Raw genomic sequence first — 26,239 nt, forward strand, 5'->3', positions numbered from 1 at the left:
GCAGCCACGCTTCCTAAATTCAGTATCCACACGGTGGGAATTAGTAAATGTGCCAGTCTAGATGCTCTGAGGAGCAAATAAGTATTTTCAGCATGACGGAATCCTGCAGATGCAAACGTTATTTTCGGTTGGAAGGAAGACACTCCCAAATTAATATTTTCCCTAAAACTTGTGGTTCAGCGTGGCTCACATAGAATCACAGAACAGTTCAGGTGGGAAGGGACCTTCCAAGCTCATCCAGTGCCACCCCTGCCATGAGCAGGGACATCTTCACCAGCTCAGGTTGCTCAGAGCCCCGTCCAGCCTGGCCTGGGATGTCTCCAGGGATGGTTCAGCCACCACCTCTCTGGCCAACCTGGGCCAGGCTCTCACCACCCTCAGCGCCAACAATTTCTTCCTCATGTCCAGCCTGAATCTCCCTCCTTTAGTTTAAAACCACTCCCCTTAGTCCTCTCGCAACAGACCCTGCTAAAAAGTCTGTCCCCATCTTTCTTATCGGCCCCTTTGAGTACAGAAAGGCCGCAGTAAGGTCTCCCCAGAGCCGTTCTCTTCTCCAGGTTGCGCATCATTGGACTATATTCTGATATCATAAAGTAGAACTGCTGAACACCCTCAAATTTCACTGATTTGGGAGAAATGGGGGAGTAATAAAAATCAGCAAACACTGAAGACTGCATTGGATTGGAGTCTGTGGGCAGAGTCTACAAACACAAACTCCTGTAGCTCTGTTGTTTAATTGCATCTTTTTCATATCATTGGGGAACCTGGCAGCAGTCAATAACCTCCATACTAACCTTTTATTATCTTATAGCAAATTAACGATTGTAGGAGTAGTCTGGATGTTTGAAGTTTGTAAATCTTTGCCATATTCCCTGGCAGTCAATACAGAGGACTGAGGGGTGACATTTCTCTGACTGCTGCAATAATGATCCAGAGAGCCACTCTCCAATCACAGAATCATTTTTCTTGGAGGAGATCCTCCAGAGCATCACGTCCACCAATAAACCATGTCCTTAAGAACCTGAACTACGTGTCTGTTCAAACCCTCCAGGGATGGTGCCTCCAGCACTGCCATGGTCAGTCTGTTCAAATGCTCGACAGCCCCTTCCGGGAAGAAATTTTTTGCAATATCCAATCTAAACCTGCCCTGGTGCAACTTGAGGCCATTTCCTCTTGTCTTGTCACTTGTCACAGGAAGAGACCAACCCCCTCCATGCTCCAAGCTCCTTTCATGCAGTTCAGAGATCAGGTCTCCCCTCAGCTCCTGTTCTCCAGGTGAACCCCCAGGTCCCCCAGCTGCTCCTCACAAGACTGATCACAACCATGGGGAACAGCTCTGCGCTCTGAGCGCATGGTCTTCAATCCACTTATTGCTTCATCCACCGTAATCACATTTGTATAAAATTGTACTGACGTTTTACTGTCCTGCCATATGGAGGTCCTGCATTTTTCAGGCCGTTTGCGAGGTGTCTTGTCCACCGTGTGCCCGCTGCTCAGCAGTTTCCTGGGTGGCGACACCTTCTCAAACACCGTCTACATTTTTGCAGTGCCACCAAGTGGCCGCTTTCTGAACATTTTCGCATTTTAATTTCGCAGATTTTTACAAACAAACGCAAACTGCCTGGCGGATGAGAATCGCAACCAATACAACCCACCGCAGCAAACCGGAGGGCCGATGTGATGCAAATACAGGAGGGAACGAAGGGGCAGCAAACCTCGGCACAACCTGTGGAAAGCCGGCTCCGGTTACTCAGGAGGCAGCACAGGGAGGCCACTGAGGTGCGGACATACGCCTGCCTGGGCGCTGGGAGCGCGGTACGGGCCCCTCACCCTGTCCCCAAGTCCCTGTGGGGCCAGAGGGGCCCACACCCCACATCGCGGCCTGAGTCACCCCCTCAGGGCCCGGTAACCGCCTCCGCCATCTTGGCGCGGGGCCCCCGCGGCGGGCGGGACGCCAGGCCCCGCACGGCCCACAGGCCTCGCCTCCCTCACTCCGCTAGCCAATGAGCGACAAGTGCGAGCGGGGAAATTCTCAGCGCAGCCAATGAGTATCAAGCGTGGCTATCCCGGGCAACCAATAAACAGTCGGTTCAGCGATTTCGGCTCTGCCCATCAACCGGCGGCCATGAGCGGACCAATGAGAGCTTGCGGGTGGGTTGGGACTGACCAATGAGCGTTGGCAGGTGAGATTTGAAAGTGAGGCGCGGGGGGCCGCGCTGAGGCGGTTAAGGAGGCCAGTACAGGTATGGCGGGGCTGGCGGCGCTCGGGGGGTGTTTGCGGCTGGTGGGAGCGGGAACGGGCCTTATAACGGGCCCCGGGGCAGGGGTCTCGTCCTGCGGGCCTGGCTGCGGTGCCTCCTCTCGTAGCCGGCCTGGAAACATGGCGGTGGACGGGAAGGGGCTGAGGGGCCGGAGCTGTGGCCGCCCTTCAGAACAGGGGGCTGGGAGCGGGGTGTCCCGCTTATCGCCACCCCCGGGGCCTCGTCTCGAAACCCTTGAGACTGGACCTTATTCAATCCCTAAACTTGCCGCGTTCCTGCTTTAAAAATAACGGTGTTCGCAGCTCCAGCTCTGTTTGTCACTACTAGGCTAAAAATGCACCCAAATACTTTTCTTCATGTCTGTATTATGCCTTTGTTTTTTGTGGCAATTCTGGTCAAAAGCGGTTATTTTTGCTATTTTTTTTTTTAATTAAAAAACAATGCTATAATTTTTCAGCTTCAACTTTAGTAGTATATACTACCTAGTCCCAAGTCTAACATTTAAGCCCTTTGTCCCCTTCCTGCTACTAGACTTTACTTGAATTCATACCAACTTAAATTCCAATTGATCTTCTAGACTCCTGTTTGGGCAATGTACTATTCAGATACCGTAACTTGGAAAGAAAAGAAGACAGGTATTTTTGTCCTAAAGAGATGCTTAGGGCATTGAGCATGCCATACATTTATTTTTTTAATGACCCCAAGGAGATAATGAGTAATCAGTTGCATTGCTTTTGCAGGCCTGGGATATGAGTTAATAACACTTCAGTGGGAAGTTCTCTCTGTGTCTCTGCTTATGTTATATTTGCCTTCTTCAAGTTTCAAATAAATTCTGCTGCGGGGTTACGTATTGCAAGGTAGATCCCTTGCTATTGAGGCTTATTTGTGGGAAAATGCCTTAAGCAGACTTATACTACAATAGCTAGGGAAATATTCTCCAAGTTAGAAGGTAGAGCATAAAAATCCTTCAAATGTGTTAAATATTTACCAGTGTTTAAGGCAAATGCAGCTTAAAAATCATGTTTAAAGAGTCCCAGACACAGGGAATTTGTCCTGCAACAGGATGAGTGTAGAGACTTGATGCCAGCTGCTGCTTTTAGAAATGGTTTTCATCCACTGAGCTTGAAACATCTGCTAGTTAGGTTGTAGGGATATATTGCTGTTAACTGTGTTCTTTCTTTCTGTGGGAGTTCCTAACAAGACTGGTCCAAAGATGATTATTGGAGATGCTTATGAGCTAAGCTTCCTTAATCACTGACAGATCAAGCAAGGCAGGTATGACTTATGAACAACAGAGTTAGTCTGATCGTTTGCAATCATCATTAATTAACCGGCATCCTTAATTGATTTCTGAAAGTTGGAATGTAAGATGCAGTATGAAATGTAAGGTATTCACAAATCAACACTGACATGCAGCAGCTCTTCCAGGATTACGTGGAAGAGATACAGTCTGATTTGGGTGCTTTAAGCTGAGTTTAGTTTCTTATTCCCATTTGCTCCTTTGCATTTCCATGGACCATTTTGCATTCCTGCAGCAGCGGTGGTATCTGAACAGGCTTTGCCTGTGTTCCTTCTTAGAATAACTCAAATTCTCTCATTGCTCACTTCGTTTACAAGTATATACACTTTAAGAGCACGTTGTTATTTATTCCTTCATTCTTTCTGTTTATTTTGGTGCTCTTTTTTTCCTTCGAACACTTGAGTTTTTCAGTTAGGCTGCTGGTGTTGGTTTTGGCTTGAGGTGCTGATGACAAATGGAGGAGGGAGGATCGATTTTGCAAAATCCTGTACCCTCACGGTCAAGGCTGATCTTTTCAGTCTGGTTCACTGATGGTTCATTTAGCTTGATCAAAGCTGCTGTCTTGAAAGTAAGAATTTCAGTAAATGATCAGTTTACTGGTCAATGAGTTGTTGTTGCCTGTTTAGTTTAGCTCTATTACCCTCCTTATTGTAGAGCTGTTTTCTATAAGTAATAGAAAAGGAGATTTCTAAAAGACCATGGTTTAGGTGGCAGACAGAGTAAGACCGATTGCAAGAACTGGTCTTGGTCTCCGTTCAGGAAGAAAGAATTAAAACCCTGGACAAGACAAGTTCTGGTGGGGTGCAGGGGATGCAGCTTTTGACATCCCTGTTAGCACAGCGTGTACAGACCAACTGACGTTTGCATCAAGTCTTCCTCAGGTTAAAAAAGCAAGGAGAAATCCTGCTCGAAATAAACTCTATTGTACTGCAGTTGCATCCTGGAAACTTGGTTGGGAAATGGTGCCGAGCGCTCCGATGCAGGACAAAAATGCCTCGCCATCAGATAGGGTATAATCTAAATGCTCAGCGGCAATGTTGCTTCCAAGTATTGTCCTACAACCTTGTCATTTACTTGCTTGTCTCCTTAACATGAAAACCATCTGTGCTGAAAACAGAAGCAACAGGACAATCCCTGGCAGCAGCACAGCATCCCCTGCTAATTCTATGTAAGGCTTGTTGACTGCTTAACAAACAAACTATCCCCTTGACTACGTAAAATAAAGAGGAATAGTGAAGAGCCATTACTGAAATTGTCATTTGCATTTTCTCTGGTACACATTCAGAAACAAAGGAAAAAAAGAAAAAGATTTTGCCCTAATTGCTGTGATTTTTGTCCAGGATAATCAAGATGGCTGCAGCCTCCCAGTTTGCCAGTCGATACAAGAAGGATTTGAGTACGGAAACCCTCAGAGCAAAAGTTGCGCGCAGGAAATCGATGCTTCAAAAGGAGAACAGACACAAGTTGTTTGAAAAAGGCAGACAGTTTGGATTGGCAGATGTCAATGTTCAGCTCCCAAATGAGAGGGGAAATTCTCAACCAAATAAGAGTGAAAAGTGCTCACAGGAGAACAGCAGTGTAAAACAGAGTAAGAAAAGACTTATTCTAAAGCTTTTTTTTTAATTGTTAAAGATGTTTTCTAAGTAGATTTAATAACATTATCACAGGAACCTACTGTGGTCAATGTTTTAATTTGGAAAAAAATTGCATATTTAAAAATCACTGACTATAGTTCTTCTAACTGTTAAAGAAATCAAGAAAATAAAGCCTTAATACAACTTTATCTTCCCCTTTGCTTCAGTGGTATGAATAAAGCTTTGCTCTGATGTCTGTGCAGCAGCTAAAGGAAGAATGTGATTTGTTATTAATATTTAATGGGAAGCCTCTTAATTTGGTTGTTCAAGAAATGAAAACTCTAACATAAAATCTCATCTAATTTATAGGTGGCATCAGTCATGTGCTTGAAGTATCCTTAGAAATGGGTAATTGTATATTATAATTTGGTATATATAACTATAAATGGGTAAATGCATAGTCTAATTTTATTTTTAAAATTGCTAGCTTTTGATTATTTACTTTTCCTCCCAGCAAACAGGGGCTGCAAATACTGAGTTCTGTCTCCCTGGCTATCCTGGATGCTTATGGTCTAAGGCAGGGCTGTCAAACTCATTTTCACTGGGGGCCACATCAGCATCACAGTTGCCTTCAAAGAGCCAAATGTAATTTTAGGAATGGATAAATGTAGGAATGGTTACGTTTATACAGACCCAAAATTACATTCAACCCTTTGAAGGCAACCAAGAGGCTGGTGTGGTCCCCAGTGAAAATGGGTTTGACACCCCTGGTCCAAGGAATTCAGTTAATCTTTACAAATATTAACAGATTTCTTTAGAACTATTTCAGTATTTTGATAGAAGAAAGTTATTGGAGGAAGGAGTGCAATCCCTATGTAATCATGACAAATATGAAGTTTAAGAAATGTATATATCTTGTGATTATCTTCAATAAATTGTAACTAGATATTCATTTTTAAGATAGACATGTAATTCAAATTTGACATAATCTTAAGGTTTTAGTCTTTCATATAAACTCTGCCTCATTTATTCTCAGCTTGAGGCAGATTTGGATATCTAAAGCTGACCTAAACTTCAGCTTTCAATGACGTTACAAATATTTGAATAAAGAAACTGACACGAATAAAGAAACTGACACAAATAAACTAAATCAGTAATTAAAGTGTTAACATTAATGCTGGTAACCCTGCAGGATCAGCATTTATGCTATGAAATGGATATGAATTCACAGTATCCCTGAGGTGCAGATTTGGAGAGATGTATTTGCAAGCTGAAATTTACTATTAAATGCTCTTTTAGTGGGGATGATTAAAACAATTAAGAGAATGTGAGCTTTTAGCAAGCTTATGTATTTGCATTGTAAGACTTGAATTGTAACTTGCAGGCACAGACTCCAGACTCCTGCTCTTTGACTTAGTACGTTCTTCTTCATTTTGGAAAAGTATTTTGAAGTTTTCTGATTTTCCTCATTGCTGGCTTAAAAATCTTTTCAAGATATTTATACCATGTCTATATTTTATCCTTGCTTCAGAACAACCTACAGATGCAGCTACCAAGAGGATTGCTGACCGCAGGGAAATGCTCCAGCGCTATAAGGAAGAAAAGGAACTTCGAAAACTGATAGAACAAAGAGAGAAAGCAAAAAAGGGTGTTTTTAAAGTTGGGTTATATAGACCAACTGCACCTGGATTTCTTTCACATGTCACTGCAGATCCTGTGACAGTGAAGCCAAGAGAGAAGGTAATAATATATACTCAATTTTGATATTTAATATTACTATTTGAATTATAATCTATTAAATTATACTAGGTAACTGTATTAGAAGTACTTTATATGAAAATTTCTATTTGTATAAAACTTATGCGTATGTTATGCAAAATATCCAGATTATTTTGTAAATACTTGATACATATATTTTTTTAATAATAAGGAACAATCGGGGCTTGTTTTTTTAAAAGCAGGAAATAGTATAAGAGGTTTTGGGTGGGGTTTTTTTGTATTTATGACTGTTCTCAGTCTAAAAATTGGAATGGTTCACTCACAAATGAAACAGCCAAGTTATTTGAGAACGGGTAACTTGTTCACTCTGGTTTCCTTGGGGTTGTTTTCAGGTGGCTCCTGCTTCCTCCGGGAGGATTACTCGATCAAAGGCCAGGAACCAAGAAGAAAAAACTGTGATACCAACTGCATCTAAGCACTCTATGGTTTGTTGTTGTGGGGTGTTTCAGGGTTTTTTTTGTGTGTGTGTGTGTGTGTGTGTTTGGGGTTTTTTTAATAAACTTAAGCAAATAAATTTAGACAAAAGTATCTCTTAATTGCTTTCTTTCATGATGCAGGTTATAAAAAGTTAGTTCATTTTTCTCGTAGATCACATTTGATCATCAAAAAGTTGTAGGCAACCCAGCAAATTGACAATATCATTAAAAACTTGCTACAGTAGGAAAAAACATTTGTTTTTAAAGTTGAACTTAATAATATTCTTGCATATTAAATTGAACGCCACCCTATTTATCTGCCTTTTGAAGGTGAGGGATTGAGTCAGCCTGACTGTGATGTTAGTTTGACTTCTTGGAGTCTGTACAGTGCCAGATCTGGTGCACATAACTGTGGAGATACTATTTATTTTCCTAATTTGGCATCTTAATTTCATAAGGTTTTAATGGTATTCATGTTTCTAAAAACTGTAAAATGTTTCACCTCACATTAATGTAAGTGCACTGTTGCTGAATTTACTATTTTCAATGTGCCAGATATGGAGCTGTTTTATTTTCTTGGGGAATTTTAGCAAGAAGAGTGAGTGAGTTTGTTTGTTTTACTTTGTATCTTTACTACAGTACTCAGTATTCTAAATGGGTAAAACTAGTGGCTAAAAGTCAAAATTGGTATGTAGCATTTGTACAAATTTCTATCTAATTTTTCCTTAAAGCCATATAAATGGAGATGTAATTTGTTAAGATGCAATTACAGTAGGTATCACCTGTGATTAATCCTTACTGCTCAGAACAGTTTTCAAAGTCAAAATCACTTCAATGTTGGCATATTTTTACTGTGAATCTTGGCAGTCCTTCTGCTTTTACTTGTATTAAAAAAATAGAGGGTTTTGAGGAATTTCACCAGCAGGAATGTGTGGAAGAAGCTATGATTTGGATCTATTAGTCTTGCCTTACACTTCACTGCATACGAAGGATTTCCAGTCATAACTTTACGAAGGGATGACTGAGTTGATATTATTTTTTTTGCTGAAAGCTGTGTTTTAAAGCACCTAATATGTACTAAGGTGCGGTAGTAATTGACACCTAGTTTTCTAGTAAACTGAAACTTTCTTAAATACTTTTCTTCATTCTTTTTCTGACAAATTCCTAATGTTGAATAATGCATGTCAACACATGTCTAAAATGAGCTATTTTAGTTATTCTTAATTTCTCCTTACTTTTTAAAAACTTTTGTGCCAAATTACTTGACCATTTGTTTTACTGGAACTTAAGATAGGTGAAAGAAATTAATCTACCTCGTCTCTGATTGACAATAGGTCTCTGCCAATGGACATGGTGCGCGCCCTACACAAGCAGGACGTAAACAGACGAGTACAGACAAAGTGGCAGAAAAAGAGAAAGGTATGGAATGATTCCTGTACCTCAGTTTGAAAGGACACGGCTGTTTTATTTTTCTGATTCAATAGTTGAGGAGGGAGGACAGGGAACATCTTTGCGAGAGACCTCTAGTACGTTTTTAGGTGTAGGAAACAAGCAGATTTTATTGACAACCATTCCTACCATGGCGAGGGGAGTAGCTGGAAGAATATCAAGCATGTGGCTCTAGGTATGGCGTGTTGTCGCTTCTATAGGCTGGGAAAATGGAATGCAAGATATTTAATACCCTCCTGGCTGCTGATTATTCCCCTAAGGAGAGGGAAAAGAAAAAGGTCTGTAGGCAGAATTGCATGACTGCTGCTTGAGCATTCGGAGCTGCACAGAGCTTCCCATTCATCTCAAAGAATATCAGATGTAATAGCTGCTGCTGTTACAGAAGAGCAAGTGAGTTTACATGGAAAGATGAAGAATAGCTGATATAAGTAAAATATGAATTTTCCTCGGTATTGTGGGTAACCCGGAAAAGAGCTGATTGAATCAGCTCTAAATATTTTCAGTGAAGTCTTTCTGTCCATCAGCAGATGTGCTGCTGTCTGTGGTCACCAAATGAAACTGCTTGTGTAACTCAGCACTGAAGGAGGTTTGGAAAAGGAAAACCTCCCGATAAAGCACATTCACATAGATATATAATATTGGAGATAGGAACCTGATCTTCTGATGCATACCAATGCAAATGAGTAAAAGTCTAATTGTCTTCTTTCAATGATAAGCACAATCCTGTGTTTTTGTATTTTACAACAGCCCCTTCTGTATCTCCGGTTATTGGACATTCTGTGTGACAATTGAATGCATTTCTGAAGAAAACAAAACAAAGCAACTCATGCCACCTTTGTTTAAAGGAGTAGAATACCTTTGATTAGAAATTCTTCCTGGTAGCACAGTGATGCACATGCCTTAAGTAGATAAGGCTAAGTCATGTGGAATACTGATGTTAATGCAAGATACTCAGTAATTCAGAGTGAAATGACTCTTGCATCACTAACTTAATTAAATCAGCAAGCAGCAGACCTTTATTTAAATAAATTTGTCGTGCTTTCAATGGGTACTGAAAAGATCTACTATCAGTGTTTGAAATCACAGTTAAAACGTTTTTTTAATTGTCATCCACTACACTTGATAATGCTTTTTGCTGAATGTATTTAAACACTGATATAAAAATGTGAGGGAAGTGAATGTTTGGATAAATCAAATGTTATTTATCTCGTATTTTTTTTCCCAACATGTCAAGCCGTAATTCTGTGAAAGTTAGAATGACATTAATACCACAAATGGCATTAACAGTAACTAAGTGGGGATACCAGATTTCAGGCAGATAAAGAAAGGGAGAGTATGAAATAAAGAGCTCCTGTTAAATTTCTCTGTGCAGGAGAATGCTCTCATTTTTTGCAGGAAATGAAAAACAGTACTAAAATAGAGATGAAAATTATTAAGATGGGTAAGACTTATGTCAGATTAATCTTAATTTTAAGAATACTTTATTAGCTTACATTAAATTCAGATCTTGGAATACTTTCATAGAATGACCAGGGTGTCTAGCACACTGGTACCTTGATCTTATTAGGAGCTGAACTGCACAACAAAGCCAACTTCAGTTGCGATCCTGCAGAGCGTCGCCTTGATGTCGAGGCTGAGCTGTGCTGTCCGTGTTTAGCTCCCCTTGCCCGAACTTACAAAAAACCCCCGTTGATTTTGGCAAACTAATGCAACTAATAATTCCTAGTGTGTTTTTTTTATTTCTACAAAATGTAAACCTTCAATTACACTACTTAAATGCAGCTTCTTATTTATTAACCATTCCTCACAGTGTTACAGCCTGCCATCCAGTCAACCTCCAATGTCCGGATCACTAGAGCAGCCGCCTCTGCAGCCAGGCAGGTGATGAAAACAGCTGCTACTGCTGGTAAGTCCTGCTTGTGGAACTCAAGCCTGATATGTAAGTATTTGGAATAGTGTGCTGTAAAGGTACTATCTACTACTGGATAAGCAAGCTCTGGAAACAGCATGTGTACATTTATATGCTACTGTTAGACTCATTGTCAAATTATATACTAAGGCGGCTCTGTCTTTAGGATCTTTCTCATATCTCAGGCACTCTGTGCTGTGGAGATAAGTATCAACTTCTTCTGAGCTATCTTTGCACACTACATTCTGCTGTGTAGCTACTCCTTTGAGTAGATGGACTGCATGTAAGTCATGCTGAATTGTCACATAAGAAAAGGGCTAAATACTCCACCACTTAGACTCATATCTGGAACTCTATTGCAATATTGAAATCAAGATGTTGAAACCGACGTTGGACAGCTTCCTATAAAATCCATCAGTCCCCATATGGTAATTATAAACTGAAAGCATAGATCCAGAACTGGTAAAGGTTTGCCAATTTGGTGTTTCACCATTTAAGGACACGTGATTATTAAGTCTGTGATCAGGAACAGAAACCTCAGGAAGAGATAAGAGCCTATGATTTTCAGGTCAGGAATTTCCCTTTGTCCATGTCTGTCTGTATAGTAGACATGGGGAGCTTAATGGTTACTGAAGGGAAAATTTTTAGTGCTTATTCTCAGGAAATTCTCCAGAATGTTTTGCAGCATCCTTTGTAATATATATGGTAAAGTTAACCCCAAGACTGAAAGCTCAGCTTTGATAGTATCAGGTTCAATTCACGAACAGAAACCCTATGCTATGTGGAAAAATCTGAACTCAAATTGACTTGACAGTAGCTCTTCAGCCTTTAAGGAAATAAGATGACTTTTATTTTTAGTATATGACAATGTCTAAAGACTAATGACTTAATGAATTTGTTTTCCCTTGTTGGTGATACATCTCTTAATAGGCTGTTAAATCCTAGGCCAGGTTTTCTTTTGAATGGACTTTTGCAATTAGGTGTCTGCCCTCTTGCCACCTCACACTCAAGAAACAAAACAGTCTCTCCCTGTCTCTAACCACTGGACTTTTATGGTAATCTTTTGGTGAAAGACTATCTTAATTAGATGCCTTGATGACCTTTGGGAGTTTCTTTCCTTCTAGGTAACCAGTCACAGAGAAAGGCGACAAATGTGGGAAGGCAGAAGAAAGCAGTCAAACCTGATGTCACGGAGGTAGGTCATTTAATATTTGAAATGGAAAAGCAGTTAAACTGATTTAAGAGCCAATAACAGTGTAATTGTAGCTCAAATATACTTGTGTTAAAGTATGGAAGTAATAAATTCACTAATAAGCTGGATTTGAGGAAGAAGCTGTATGCATTCATATTGCCATCTTTTTAAAATTAAGATCAAATGTAGTTTGCTTATATGAATGACTTTGTTATTAAGATTTGGACAATGATTTAAATTAGACAAGAAGTTCTTATGTAACATCTTATGTCTGATGTTTAGCTTAAAAAAAAAGGGCTGCTTTGCTGGTTCTATCTAGCATTTGTAAACTTTGTGCAGTTCATTCCTTTTTGAAACATGATCTGAATGTACCCTTTTCCTGCTACGGTCATGATACAAGACTCTAGAAGCTAAGAAATAAATGCATTTTTAGTCTTTGAACAAGTAAACCTGGAAATGTTATTCTCTGCCAAGTAGACACATCATCATTAAATGCAGTTGTTGTGGTTCTTAGTGCCACTGTTATAATGAAACTTGTCTCCCTCTACACAGAGACAGCAACATGTGAGCTCATGGTAGCCCTCTGACTCAGGTTCCCAAACAATTTGCCTATGCATTCATGTGCTGACAATCCTGTGTGAAAACTGTCAGTGATTTTTCTTTTCATTGCACCCTCCCATTCCCTCTCATCTTGTGTCTCCCTCACACCTCCCAGCCCCGTTTCGATAACCGCAGTTGTGCTCTAGTGTTGTCTTGAAACGGGGACGGTCAAACAAACACCCGCAGATGTAAGCGGCTCTTACGTCTTCACTCAGATAAGCTCCAGGAGCCACTTTCTGCTGCCCGTGGGTAAACTCTTGCTGTAACCTCAGTCATCATGTTACAAGAAATCAGCCTTGAATTCAACTTTTAACACACATTCCAAGCAGGGGTATCTAGAGTACAACGAGACTTGAAGATGCATATTTTCTGGAAAAACATTGTAAGCTTTTTGGGCTGGTTTGTGCTAACAATATCTCAGTATAGGTATCTCAAAGTCATACGGAATGCATATCTAGTCACTTGTCTCATAGGAATGTGGACTCAACGTGTTGAGTAACTTTTTCTTGTCTTTGAACAACATTCTGTGATCCGAACTGCTCTTGTATTCTCTTTGTCTTGGGCTGCATTCCTCAGCTATCAGGTTATTTTAGCTTGTTCTTCAGTCTTTGGATTAGAGTATGTGTATAAACTGTGATTATTCAACAGGCCTACATGGATTTGAAGCCAGGAATTGGCTCTTGAGGACCTTATCACCTTAAAGCATTTTTTTTCTAGCAGTAGGAGCAAGCATTTGCTAATTTTAATTACTATTTTGATAGGTGAGGTGTTCTCTAAATTTAGCCCCTTCTGTGAATTGTTGCATTCCTCATAGTGAATGTTGCTAGAATGATCTGCAGGTGTCAAAACCACTTGGGCTTACTGGTAAATCATGACTTGTGTACACTTACACAAAACTAACAAAGTGATTTATCAGTGTTCATTCCCTGGTGACTTTCAGACAGTGATGTTATAATTCAGCCCATGCCTACAGCAAACACTTGTTTGATTTGATAATGTAGCATTTGGTTTCTTTATTTGTGCTGTTGTAGGTAATTCCTTCCAAAGGTGAAGTGAATAAAAACACTCAACTGGATCCGGCAATGAAAGATTCTGCAGCTGATTCTAAACATTCGGCATCAGTAGAACTTCAACAGGAACAAACCTCAGTGGAAAACAACAATTCTGCTCCAGGGAGACCCAGAACACGCTCTTTTGCACCTCAAAACTTTGTGTTTCAACCATTAAGTGGATTAGCGACTTACAAAGTTACCCCCATGACTCCTTCTAGAGCAAATGCATTTTTGACACCTAATGCCTTCTGGGATTTTTCGAAATCTCCAATGTAAGATTCTTTCATCTCATGGCCTAAAATGCAAGTGGAATTGTTGTATTGTTGAAACACCTGATCATTGTGGTTGTTATTGTTGCTTAATCAAATCTGAATTTAATACAATTATATATAATCTATAATCCTGCCTATGCTTTAAAGTAAAGTAGTTCCATATATCAGGGACTTGTGCCATATATATATATATATATACACAAATTTATCAATTTTAATAGGAATTGCATTCTCTAGCATTGAATGTAAGACGGCCTACCAAATGGGGCAGTTTTCGATGTCAGTTTCTCAATGTGTCTTCATGTTGAATGTGTTTGTTTGTTTGTTTCCAGTAATATAACTGAAAAATCCAGTGGAACTGTGGCACAAGAGCCTAATTTAAAAAGTCAAGTTTCACCTGCTGCTAAAAGCATTCAAGAAGAGCAAATCACTACAAGTTTGAAAGGAGACACAGGTAGGAATTTCACGTTTGATTTATTGTTCCGATGCTTTTTGTTTTCACCAGATTCCGAACCAAATGCCTTTTGTATTTTTCAGCAAATGAATCAGATGAGAAAACTCTCATTGAGAGATTGAATGAAACAAGCCCTGTCTCTACAGATACAACAACGCCCGAAACAAAGTCGGATGATATAAAAGAGCAAGAGCATGATGTGCCGTATTTCAGGTTTGTGTTCATTTGTTTCACTTCCCTGTTTGTTCAGAGCCTCTTAACATGAGTCACAAGACATCTTGTAAAGATTAACTTATGGTGGCTGGTGGCTGTCAGCAGTAACCTGAGTAGGCACACATTCCTGTTTTCCCTTTTGTGTTGCTAGTGCAAGTAAAGAATCCACAATTCTACAGACTAGCACCTTGTCCTAAGGAACATGAGCTTGAAAGCAGTAGAAAATAAATTGCACCTCAGCCAGTCAGCAAACTGAAGAGTCTAACGGCTTCTGTGCCACCATCCAGCAAGACCTGGACCGGCTGGAGAGTTGGGCAGGGAAAAAATTAATGAAATATAACAAGGGAAAGTGTAGAGTCTTGAATCTGGGTAGGAACAACCCCAGATTCCAGTATGAGTTGGGGAATGACCTATTAGAGAGCAGCGTAGGGGAAAGGGACCTGGGGGTCCTGGGGACAGCAGGATGACCATGAGCCAGCACTGGGCCCTTGTGGCCGGGAAGGCCAATGGTACCTGGGGTGGGTTAGAAGGGGGGTGGTCAGTAGGTCAGAGAGGTTCTCCTGCCCCTCTGCTCTGCCCTGGGGAGACCACACCTGGAATATTGTGTCCAGTTGTGGCCCCTCAGTTGCAGCAGGACAGGGAACTGCTGGAGCAGCCACCAAGATGCTGAAGGGAGTGGAGCATCTCCCTTATGAGGAAATGCTGAGGGAGCTGGGACTCTTGAGCTTAGAGAAGAGGAGACTGAGGGGTGACCTCATTAATGTTTACAGATATATAAAAGGCGAGTGTCAGGAGGATGGAGCCAGGCTCTTCTCAGTGACAACCAATGACAGGACAAGGGGTAATGGGTTCAAACTGGAACACGGGAGGTTCCACTTAAATTTGAGAAGAAACTTCTTCTCAGTGAGGGTGACGAGGCTGCCCAGGGAGGTTGTGGAGTCTCCTTCTCTGCAGATATTCAAACCTGCCTGGACGCCTTCCTGTGTAACCTCATCTGGGTGTTCCTGCTCCGGTGCAGGGATTGCACTGGATGAGCTTTCGAGGTCGCTTCCAATCCCTAACATTCTGTGATTCTGCTCAAAGACAGTGTAGGAGAGTGATCATTAACAGCCACAAGTAGTGACAGCAGTTAGAAAATTCTCCAGAGACTTATTTTTTTGCTTTCCCTTTATTTTTAGAAACATTCTTCAGTCTGAGACAGAGAGGCTGATGTCTCAGTGCCTCCAGTGGGATGGCAAACTTGAGCTGGACATTCCAGAGGATGGTAAGACTGAACTGTGATAGGCACTAAAAGGAGCATTATGGTAACTGAAGGGGACTGAGGGAAGTACATGTAGCTGAATATATTTGCAAAACAACACTTAGTAGGAGTTGTATTAGATAAAGTTTGGAGCTGTGTCTGCCTCGAGACAAAAAGGCGTGCTTTATCTCCTAATAGTAAAACATATGGGTAGTACTTAACGTGATTGTGCTCGGCACTAAAGTGAACAAAGTGCGTATTGAAATAGTTCTTCTGTTGTCAGTTTTAAGTGTATTTAAATGTATGGAGTGTAACCAAGCTGTTTTTTTAAAAATTAGGTTTTAAAGTAGAATAAGTGTTCTTACCTGGGAAAACAAAGATGATTCATCAATGCTTATTTTAAGATTTAGAGATTTAAACTTTTTTTCTTTTAAAGCAGCAAGTTTAGAGAAGTTCAATGGATAGGTGCACTCCATCTGAATTGTATTGCAGGTCTGCAAATAGATGCGCATACTTTAATCAATAAACTAATTCCAGAGTCTTCAAATACTTATTTAAATCAATTGTCGAATGATGGATTATTCCAAGATGTACTTTCTTTATTGTTTTCATGTTCCTATCAGCTAAAGATCTTATTCGCACCACAATTGGTCAGACCAGACTGCTCATAGCAGAAAGGTTTAAACAGTTTGAAGGACTGGTGGATAATTGTGAATTTAAACGAGGTGAAAAAGAAACAACGTGTACAGACTTAGATGGATTTTGGGACATGGTTAACTTTCAGGTATGTACCTGCATGCTACACACTAGGACAAAGTTGACTGAGTTATTACAGTGGGTTGAAACTATTTTTTTGGTTGTCTGAATATTCAGATTCTGGGGTTTTTTGTATTTAAAAAATGCAGGTTATTGTTTAGCACTCTCTGGTGAATAGTTGGTGTACTACAATTGGTAATTCATGGACCAGTTCATCTGTTCTGCCTTCTTGTGGCCTGTTTATCTCATTTTTCTCTGGAATGGAGGCATGTAGCCAAGTCTTATTCTGGTTTGGAGTGAGGATAAAGTCACAGTGTCTACCTGAACCAAAAGCTGGGAGCTTCTGGAAAATTCCTCATCTGAAAAGCAGAGGTTCCGTGCTTCAGTATGAGAATAATGAAGAAACTACAATAACCTTATATAGGAGTGAGCTCAGGTGGTAGAAAACCTTCATCTCTATTTGTTGGTGCTTCCATTGTTTCCAGAATATTCTAAAAGATCAAAATAACCCTTGACAGTATTTGTAAATCAGTATTTAACAAAGGAACTTGTAACCAGTTAAATAAAACGCAAAGGTGGGTTTGTTTTTAAGGTCCTAGTCATAGGTCTTGAATTCCCTCCAGAAAGTGTAAGAGTTTGATCGGCTTCTTCAGAGATAATTGAGGGGAACCTTACTAGAACAAGGAACTTGAAAAATAGGGTTTGCCTATAATAACAAAGTATCTGGGAGCAGCTGAGTACAGAATCAGAGAACAGTTTGTGTTGAGGGGACCTTGCAAGCTCCCCCAGTGCCCCCCCTGCCATGAGCAGGGACATCTTCACCAGCTCAGGTTGCTCAGAGCCCCGTCCAGCCTGGCCTGGGATGTCTCCAGGGATGGTTCAGCCACCACCTCTCTGGCCAACCTGGGCCAGGCTCTCACCACACTCAGGGCCAACAACTTCTTCTTTGTGTCCAGTCTGAGCATTCCCACCTTTTCCCTTGGACAGACTTGGGGTAACAGAATTACAAACTCTGCCTCTTTTTGCATTTAATTTGTATCCCCTGAGTTTCAGGGAGGATGTAAAGGACTTGTGACTGTACATAAATAAGCCTTATATGGCCTTAGTAGCAAGTGTGTCCCTTACAAAGCCTGAGAAGAACGATGCTGTTGCCCTGAGTATCAGTCGGGGAGGAGGTAATGCTGCGGAGCTGGTTTGTCACGAACAAGCACAACCTGCATCACGAAGCCATTCAGGCCAGCAGTTTAACAGAGCAAACAACCTTGTGTGACGTGTTTCCCACATAATAGAAGAGTTGTGCTCGTTTGGCATCAATGCTGTTACGCAACGGGTTCTTTTGCATTTCTGAAGCGTGACCATTGTCAAAGCGCAGAAGTTCAGCACAAGAAGGGGTTGTAAACCAGCTCCCTTATTTACACATTAGGTCTTACTGAATGACTCCATACCTCTTCTACTAACCTTTAAACTACAGATATGAGACAGGTCTTGTCATGTAATCTGGAGCTTGTGTATGTTTAGCGTAATCTTCATGAGTCAACTGTATGAGAATGTTTAATACTTAATATTGAAGGACTTAAATGCATAACTGTGCTTAAATTTGTGACGTGATTTTATGAAACGCTGGTCTCTTGTGAATCTGATAATTTTAGAGAATTAAACCTGGATTTTTGGGGGTTTTCCAATAGGTAGAAGATGTGAATAAAAAATTTGATAATCTGAAGAAGCTTCAAGACAATGAGTGGCAACCACTTGATGTCCCAAGCAAAGCAATTGTCAAGGTATGAATAGCCCCTAATGTGTCTCCTAAGGCATTAAAATGCAACAGTCATGGACATCTAAAATAATTAGTAAGCTGCTATTGCAGTAAGGAATACTCTTCTTAAATGGATGTTCCTTCTAAAGCCCTACTTATCTGGCATCTTTACATGTTAATGTTTAGAAATTCGGTGATATTCCTCTCAAGGTGCATCCTTCTCCCTTGTGTCTCCCAAAAGTGCACTTGTATTTGTTCTTGTTTGTAAAAATGTTGGTTGCTTATTTTGCATATAGGTGGATTAGAACTCAGAATTAACAATTACTCTTTTAGAGTCATTCGACTCTCTGCTAGTAAGTCAAGTCTGTTAAATTTAAAATAGAAATTTACTCTTCAGATGTCAAGCGCTTTATCTGGGCCACTGGTGTTGGCACTGAAGTAATGGAAAAGGAAACTGTGCAGGAATTTGGCAGTGACTCTTGGTTTTGAGCCTTGAGTGCTAAATTATAATAGTATCCCATTAATGGAGTACCGTGGGTAGCATTATACTGCTAGTTCTCTCAGCACAAATGACTCTGACAATATCCAAAATAAGTTATTGCTTATTGCAACATGAGCTTTAACACGGGGTATTTTATCCTCTCTTTGGTTTGGAGTACGTAATTACTTCTAATGCCTGAATGTCAAGTTGTTCTCACATTGCCTAAACTCCATCCAGTTCCTTGAGACTGCTCAACGAATCACAAAAATGAAATTAAGGCTGGTAAGAAACTCTGGACACAGGGAAGTGGAAGGAATGTGTTCTGTGCGAGCTGACCGTGAATGTCAGAACCCTGCAGATAGTACAAGATATAAAACTCTCTTTGAAATCTGAATGGCAGGAGTGGCTGCCTGATGTGTGTCCTGCTGTTATCACACTTCATCTCCCTGCCCCTAGGAGTCCCTGTTTTCAAATATGTTAATTGCAGTTGTTGGAAGAAAGTTCTACTGAGTATTTCTGAACTGCAAACTTAATATGAAAAATCCTTAATATTGTCCTCACAAACTAACCTCAGTAGCTGAACTGTAGTCCAGGATGTTCTGGAGATGAAGAGACCTTTTCTCCAGCATGTTTTTTGCCTGTTGCTGTCTCCAGCAGCTCTGTAGATGTTCATGTGCAATTGCTTCTGTCTGAAGCTCCCAGATGTGACCCAGAATTTCTTACCATTTCAGAAAAAGACTGTTCCAAATGGAGTGGCCAAACCAAAGCTGGGAGCGGCTGGAAGAACTGCTGCCCGAAACCGGCTCGCTGCTATAAAAGCAGCAATGAGGGATAAAATGAAGCATGATGGAGCTGCTGAATGTACACATCAGGAGAAGCTGCCAGACATGGAAAAAGTGGTTTTCGAAGGAGGATTTTTCAGAATTGAAAGCCCTGTGAAAACATTTGCAGGTGGGTAAAGCTTCATCGTGACTTCTGTGACCTGAAAGTGCTGAAGAGAGTTTAACCAATTTCACTGGGGAGAGAAATGATGCTGTTTAGACCGGATACAACTCCAGTACTGAACACAATATTTCAACTAGTAGTTAATTACATCAGGGATCCAAAGCAAACTGTTCCACATGAATGTGCTGATTTGAGTGATTATAGCAACGTGGGATCTCTGCTTAGACAGAGGTACAAGCGGCTGGTTCATGCTTTTTCAGCTTGTGTTTAATGATGAATTTTTAATCTCAGTGTTCCCACATTTGGCTGACAAACCTGTTCATCAGAGTCAACGCAGGCTGATCTCTCTTATTTGCAACATGGGAACTGGGAATTTTTTAACTAAATCCCTTGCAGTGCTGTCTTCAAAGCTGCAAATAAAGTATACCTGTACTGTATTCGTGGTCAACAAGATTGTAACATAATTCCAGTCTGCTATGAAAACTGTTTAATAGGATTTATTTTGAGCAGATGCTCAAAATATAACTATTTTCAGTATCTTTCCTATTGCAATCTATGTAAAGCCCGTGTTTTCAGTAATTCTTGGATCTTTAGGAGCCATTCTGTTTCTCTCCCGTTTCTAGTTTAGAAGTTGTCTTTGAATTTTCCAGTTTATTCTTTAGTGTAGATCTCTTTCCTCATCACAAGACCAGTACTTTTTGATTCATACACCTCTTGTTAGCAGAGGAGATCTGAAAAGCTTTGAGCAATGCTGGATTTAAGCAAGCTGTAGCAGACAGTCTGTTACAAAAATTAATTCTGAATCTGTCTTTTTAATTCTGTGAAAATTCTTTAATGTGAAAGATGGAAATTCATGACAGATTTTGCCAGATGGACTTTTTAATAAGAACAGCAAGTCTCATTATTTCAGGTTCTTTGTAAGGGGATAGTCATTACTGAATCTTTTACCTGGAGTTATGTAAAGAAACTACTGTTTAATTGGAGTAACCGAGACCTGGATAGCATGTGTATCTAAAATATGAATGTAAACAGGTACTGTGCTTTCAAATGGCAGTGGGAAAAGGGTACTGCATTGTGCATCAAGAACATACACAATTGATGTAGTTCCAGGCTGTAAGGAAAATTCAGATCTTGGGAAAACTTCCATGTAATGATTCTGAAGTTAGAGAAGAAAAAAGCAGGAACGCTCCCATGCTGGGGATCTATTGCCTGAGAAATTAGGGAGAAAAGAGTTTTTAAACAACGGGCAGAATTATCCAGAGTACAGGACTGGAATAATAGATATTTTAACTGCTCTCATATTTGGCTGTAGTTGTGTAAGGGATACGTCAGGCCATTTTGTTCAGCCAAAATTCAGAATAAACTGAGGCCTGCTTTTGATATAGAAGGTAAAGAGAGCAGATAGTAAAGGGAGGAGGGGAATAGATTGGCTCTTCTAATGTCACTGTAAAGTGTTGTAAATTATTGACTTACTATTCTCACCTTTTTTCAATATCTTCTTGCAGTATATGTAATACTTACAGAAAACAATTCAGCAAGCTGAAAACAGCTGTTTTCTGAGCTAAAATCCAAACAAACAGTTAATTTCATCTTCTGGAAACTGCTGTAGTAATGAACCATTACATGCTTGTTTTTTCAGGCTTGCTTTCGAAGACCCCTCGCAGATCTTCCCAGCGGACTTTGGAAAAACTGGCAACTCCAAGATCATCCAGCAGAGCTTCGCTTCGTAACGTTCCTCCTGCTCCTGGTGAGCCTGAGGGCACAACCGCAAACCAGACAACACCGCTGCTCCGAGGCTTCCACCCAGCGCAACATTTGCACTTGCACCAGTTTCCTACCGGAAAAACTCCCCCACTGGAAAAACTCCCCGGTGGTTTTCATGAACAAAGGTAGACATGTTAAGGAAGCTTTTCATTAACTTTATACAAATAATTTTATGGTTATGACTCAAAGAATTAATATTAATACCTGTTAAATGTTACCTTCCAAATTGGCAGCGGTAAAGGCTGCAGTATCCTTGTTTGTTTTCCTTCCCTCAAGCAAATAGGGCAACGAAGATGCTGAAGGGAGTGGAGCACCTCCCTTATGAAGAAAGGCTGAGGGAGCTGGGGCTCTTTAGTTTGGAGAAGAGGAGACTGAGGGGTGACCTTATTAATGTTTATAAATATATAAAGGGTGAGTGCCACGAGGATGGAGCCAGGCTCTTCTTGGTGGCAAACAATGATAGGACAAGAGGTAATGGGATCAAGCTGGAACACAAGAGGTTCCACTTCAATTTGAAAAGAAACTTCTTCATGGTGAGGGTGGCAGAGCCTGGCCCAGACTGCCCAGGGGGGTTGTGGAGTCTCCTTCTCTGCAAACATTCAAAACCCGCCTGGACATGTTCCTGTGCGACCTCACCTGGGCGTTCCTGCTCCATGGGGGGATTGGACTAGATGATCTTTTGAGGTCCCTTCCAATCCCAAACATACTGTGATACTGTAAATATTAAGAGCTTTGCCCAAATGTAGTTTTTCTGCTGGAGTAGAAGTTTGGTTTTTTGCTTAGAAAATTGGGTATAGCTGCCCAGTGCCAAACAAGCAAGCTGAGTTGCAGACCAAATTGTAAGATCAGTTGGACAAGTCAAAAGATAACTGAAAGTGATTGAAGACGATTGAGAAGAATGAAAACATTTTGGTTTCTCTTTCAGCATTTCTGCAGTTGCAGAAGAGCACTGTCCTGGTGCTGGCACAGCAGAGGAAACTAAGGCAAGTCACACGTAGATCATTCATGTGCTTTAAATATTTTTAGTAGTAGTAGTAAAAAGTTGGATTTTTTATTAGCCCCAGACACTTGGATTTCTGATCCAATCCTTATCAAGGTATCTTGTGTAATTCTCAGGCTGGTGCTTTTTCCTTCCCGGTAAAGGGCACAGACAGGGACAGGGGTGCTTTGGGGACCTTGTCCAGGTCTTTGGGAGCTGCCTTTTGTTGGCTGCCACATAAAGACACTTGTTGCTTGGGCAAACGATGTTCCTCGATGTCCACTACCTGTTTTCTAGCGTGGATTTTTTTAAATGCTTTTGCATTTGGGAACCAGGACTAAAGGCAACAGTAGTGTTTATGTTTCTGGGGTCCTTATGCTGCCATAGCAAAGCGATCGGCTGTTTTATTGTTTAAAGCTGTGTCAAGTGCAGTGTTACTAATACAAGTACCAGAGTTGAGAAATCCACGTCCTGAAATGTCTGAGGATTTGGTGACGTGCCTACATTTTAAAAATACAGGAATGCTGCCTCCATAGTTGAGATGATACTGTGCTACTCAGCAAAGGCCAGTGCTTTGCAGTTAATCATCCTTTAGTACCTTTAATTGGAGTATCTTCATTTCATTTGTTACTGCCTGGATCTGTGCATGACTACAGCAGTTGATCCCTCCCCAACCCATATGTATATATTAAATATCTATATATATATGTGTGTGTATGTGTGTATATATATATAACATATATATATTATATATATACAGATAGATATATATATATATCTGTTACTAGTTCTTAGGCCTTTTGCTTCATCCTTTCCCTGTCAAATGAGAAATTGCTTGTTGATGGTGTCACTTTCTGGGGAAAGCTCTGGTAATCTTCAACTTTTGGTGTTGCTGATAGGTTTTTCTTGAGGTAAAGTCTCGTTAGAGAATGTCCTCAGAATGTTTTTGGTACTTGAATCTTCTTTCATGTGGAAGAACTTCCTTTATGCTAAGAGCTTACCCAGCTTAAAAGGGTGTTTGGGAAATAATTTGTGTGATCACAGGGTCTGGAGTTCAACCCCTGTTTCCCCTGAATCGTCCATAAAAACTGCAGATGAGATGTATGAACTTGGTTTGCCACACCAGGGACACTCTGGTTTCTGTAAACACCCATCCCTGGCTACCTTAAAATTCCTCTTTTTCAGGTGCTGGAAAATTCTAGCAGTGAATTAAAACTAACAGATGGTACAGAGGAGATGGAACTAGCTGCTGCAGAAGAACAGGGACAAGACGTTGTCATGTGCAGCCCAGAGAAGGAGACCTGCACAGGGAATAACTTTGCTCAGTCTGGAGAATCAAAAATACATCCAACAGGTGCGGATCTTAAAGCTGCTTATGTCGTTTTTGTGGTATTGCTGGGGCCTTATGTTTATTCAAAAGTTAGATGGTAGTCCGAATTTACTCTTGGAAATGACTCTCATTGTAGCTGGGTTGGTAAAACCTCCCTTAGCTGGTGTGACCGACACACAGGTTGCACATGAGCAAACGGTGCCCCTCAGGCTTTTCTGTATGTACAGTTCTATGTGATAATGTGAAGGAGAAAGCTAATAATAAAATGCTTGAAGTAAATGGAAATGCAGACAGTTTGGTTTTTATTCAGTAAATGCAGAAAAGTGTTTTTTTCAGCTTTGGCAGTATGAGACTAACATTTCTTTATTAAAAAAACTCCAAAATATTCTTATTTTTCAGAAGTTTCACGTGGTGATTTGACACCCATTGGCAGCAATCCTTTTGATATGGTAAGTTGACCTTTATTTGGCAATCTCCGTGTTACAGCACTGTTAACTTTTCCTACAGCATCAGTTACTGCACAAAATAAATTAAACTCTGGAAGATGTTATCAAACCAATTCATGTAGCTTCCCCTAAATACAAACCACGATTCCTGTCACCATGCTCAGGCTCACACTGTTATTCCTTATTGCACATGATGTGTGTAGCTTGAATTGAGACATTTTTAGCAGAAGAATGTCAGATTTTTAACAGATCAATCCGTTAAATTTTATTTCTCATGGCTTTCCTTGTAAATATTTACTAACATAATGAACTACCTGGTCTTTTCCTTCCACTTTCTTCTTGGAGTTTTCCAGGTATGTCCCATCCCTTTTTTATGTATTGCTTTAACTTCTAGAGCTGGAAGTAACATTCAACTGGGAAAGTAGGTGGGCAAAGACTTTCAAACTAGGTATCAAGTTTCTTAGGTTTCATGAACTCCCCACTCAGTTCCAGCAGAACAGGGAACTGCTGGAGAGGGTCCAGCGTAGGGCAACAAAGATGCTGAAGGGAGTGGAGCATCTCCCGTGTGAGGAAAGGCTGAGGGAGCTGGGGCTCTGGAGCTGGACAAGAGGACACTGAGGGGTGACCTCATTTATGTTTACAGATATATAAAGGGTGAGTGTCATGAGGATGGAGCCAGGCTCTTCTCAGTGACAACCAATGGTAGGACAAGGGGTATTGGGTTCAAACTGGAACACAAAAGGTTCCACTTACATTTGAGAAGAAACTTCTCAGTGAGGGTGCCAGAGCCTGGCCCAGGCTGCCCAGGGAGGTTGTGGAGTCTCCTTCTCTGCGGACATTCCAACCCGCCTGGACACCTTCCTGTGTAACCTCATCTGCGTGTTCCTGCTCCATGGGGGGACTGCACTGGATGAGCTTTCTGGGTCCCTTCCAATCCCTGACATTCTGTGATTCTGTGAAAAATTCTCTTTAAAATACGGATTATTCATGTAAGTAATGAGGGTCTTAAAAATGGACCGTGTATTTTGAACTGTGGACGTTGCTTTGAAAGAGTCTCATATCTAAGCAAGCACGTTTTTGTATATTTACATGCACTGACTCGCTGCAGGTTTCAGATCCGCGCCTGGCTTATTCTAAAGCTGCGACGTGTCCCCAGCACTGAGGGGCCAGAGAACCTCCTCCTTCTCCCTTTTCCTTCTCAAAAGTATTTTCTGCCAGTTTTTGCCCCACGATGCTTAAGTGGCCTCTCAAGTTTGCAGGAACCCAACACACCTGAGCCGCTGCCTCAGAAATAACGGTTGGTCTGGTGTTGATCCAGAAAAGGGAATTTGCTCTTATTTCATGTGTTGATGCAGCGGTGTTTTGCAGAGCAAATAACTATTCCTCAAACGTTTCTCATTTCTCCCACAGCCCATGCTGGATGCTGAGCTTCCCTTCACCCCGGTCAGGAGCAAAGCCCAGAAGTTTCCAGCAGCTGAAACATTCACTGACCTCATTGTATTTTCTCCCCTTCCTCCCTCTGGGGGAAAATGAATTTCAAAATTGGTAAATTACATTAACAAACCCCCAGAAGATATCTGTAATATAGTCTGTTACCTTTGAACTGTGTTCTGAGTGACTGAATACCCGTGGTATTTTGCTTGTGGAATTTATTAAAATATTTGGTGACGTTTTATTGTGCCGTCATTACACACTGGAAGTACCGCTGTATATTAGTAACGGGTTGTTTGCTGTATCCAATGACTGTGTATTCTCACTACAACCCGCAATATTTTTAATTTGTGTATAATTTCATTTATTTCCTTCCTACTTCAAGCTGCAAAACTCTTTATCTTTGAGCTTTTCTCCATCCTGACCTTACTGACCTCATGAATTATGGTTATTACAAGATGCCTCCCAGAGCAGCTGTACCCGAGCCTGATTTCTGACGCAAGGGCACCTTCTGGGGGTGAGTCTCAGCCTGTTACCTCCCCCATTCCACACTCAGATATTGTTACACCCTTTAGGCTCCAGAATTCTGTGCCTAATCAGCAGGGTTTGCTGTGTGTCATTCTTTGCTGTGGGAGCCTTCATG

General features: G+C 40.9%; 1 protein-coding gene across 1 annotated transcript; it reads left to right on the forward strand.

Moving 5' to 3' along the window:
- Positions 1-1,658: 1,658 nt before the first annotated feature.
- Positions 1,659-25,698, forward strand: DLGAP5 (DLG associated protein 5; the record flags this gene model as incomplete). The annotated part of the gene is made up of 19 exons (XM_080344581.1): positions 1,659-1,779; positions 4,902-5,149; positions 6,667-6,875; positions 7,247-7,339; positions 8,665-8,749; positions 10,590-10,685; positions 11,813-11,883; positions 13,512-13,804; positions 14,137-14,258; positions 14,342-14,471; positions 15,650-15,735; positions 16,335-16,495; positions 18,153-18,245; positions 19,433-19,652; positions 21,286-21,535; positions 22,336-22,393; positions 23,575-23,743; positions 24,119-24,168; positions 25,576-25,698. Exons 2-19 carry the CDS (start codon positions 4,912-4,914, stop codon positions 25,696-25,698), a joined length of 2,547 nt encoding a protein of 848 aa, XP_080200707.1. The 5' UTR covers positions 1,659-1,779; positions 4,902-4,911.
- Positions 25,699-26,239: the final 541 nt, after the last annotated feature.

Source organism: Nesoenas mayeri (genome assembly GCF_963082525.1).
Source record: "Nesoenas mayeri genome assembly, chromosome: 5".
NCBI classification, from domain to species: domain Eukaryota; kingdom Metazoa; phylum Chordata; class Aves; order Columbiformes; family Columbidae; genus Nesoenas; species Nesoenas mayeri.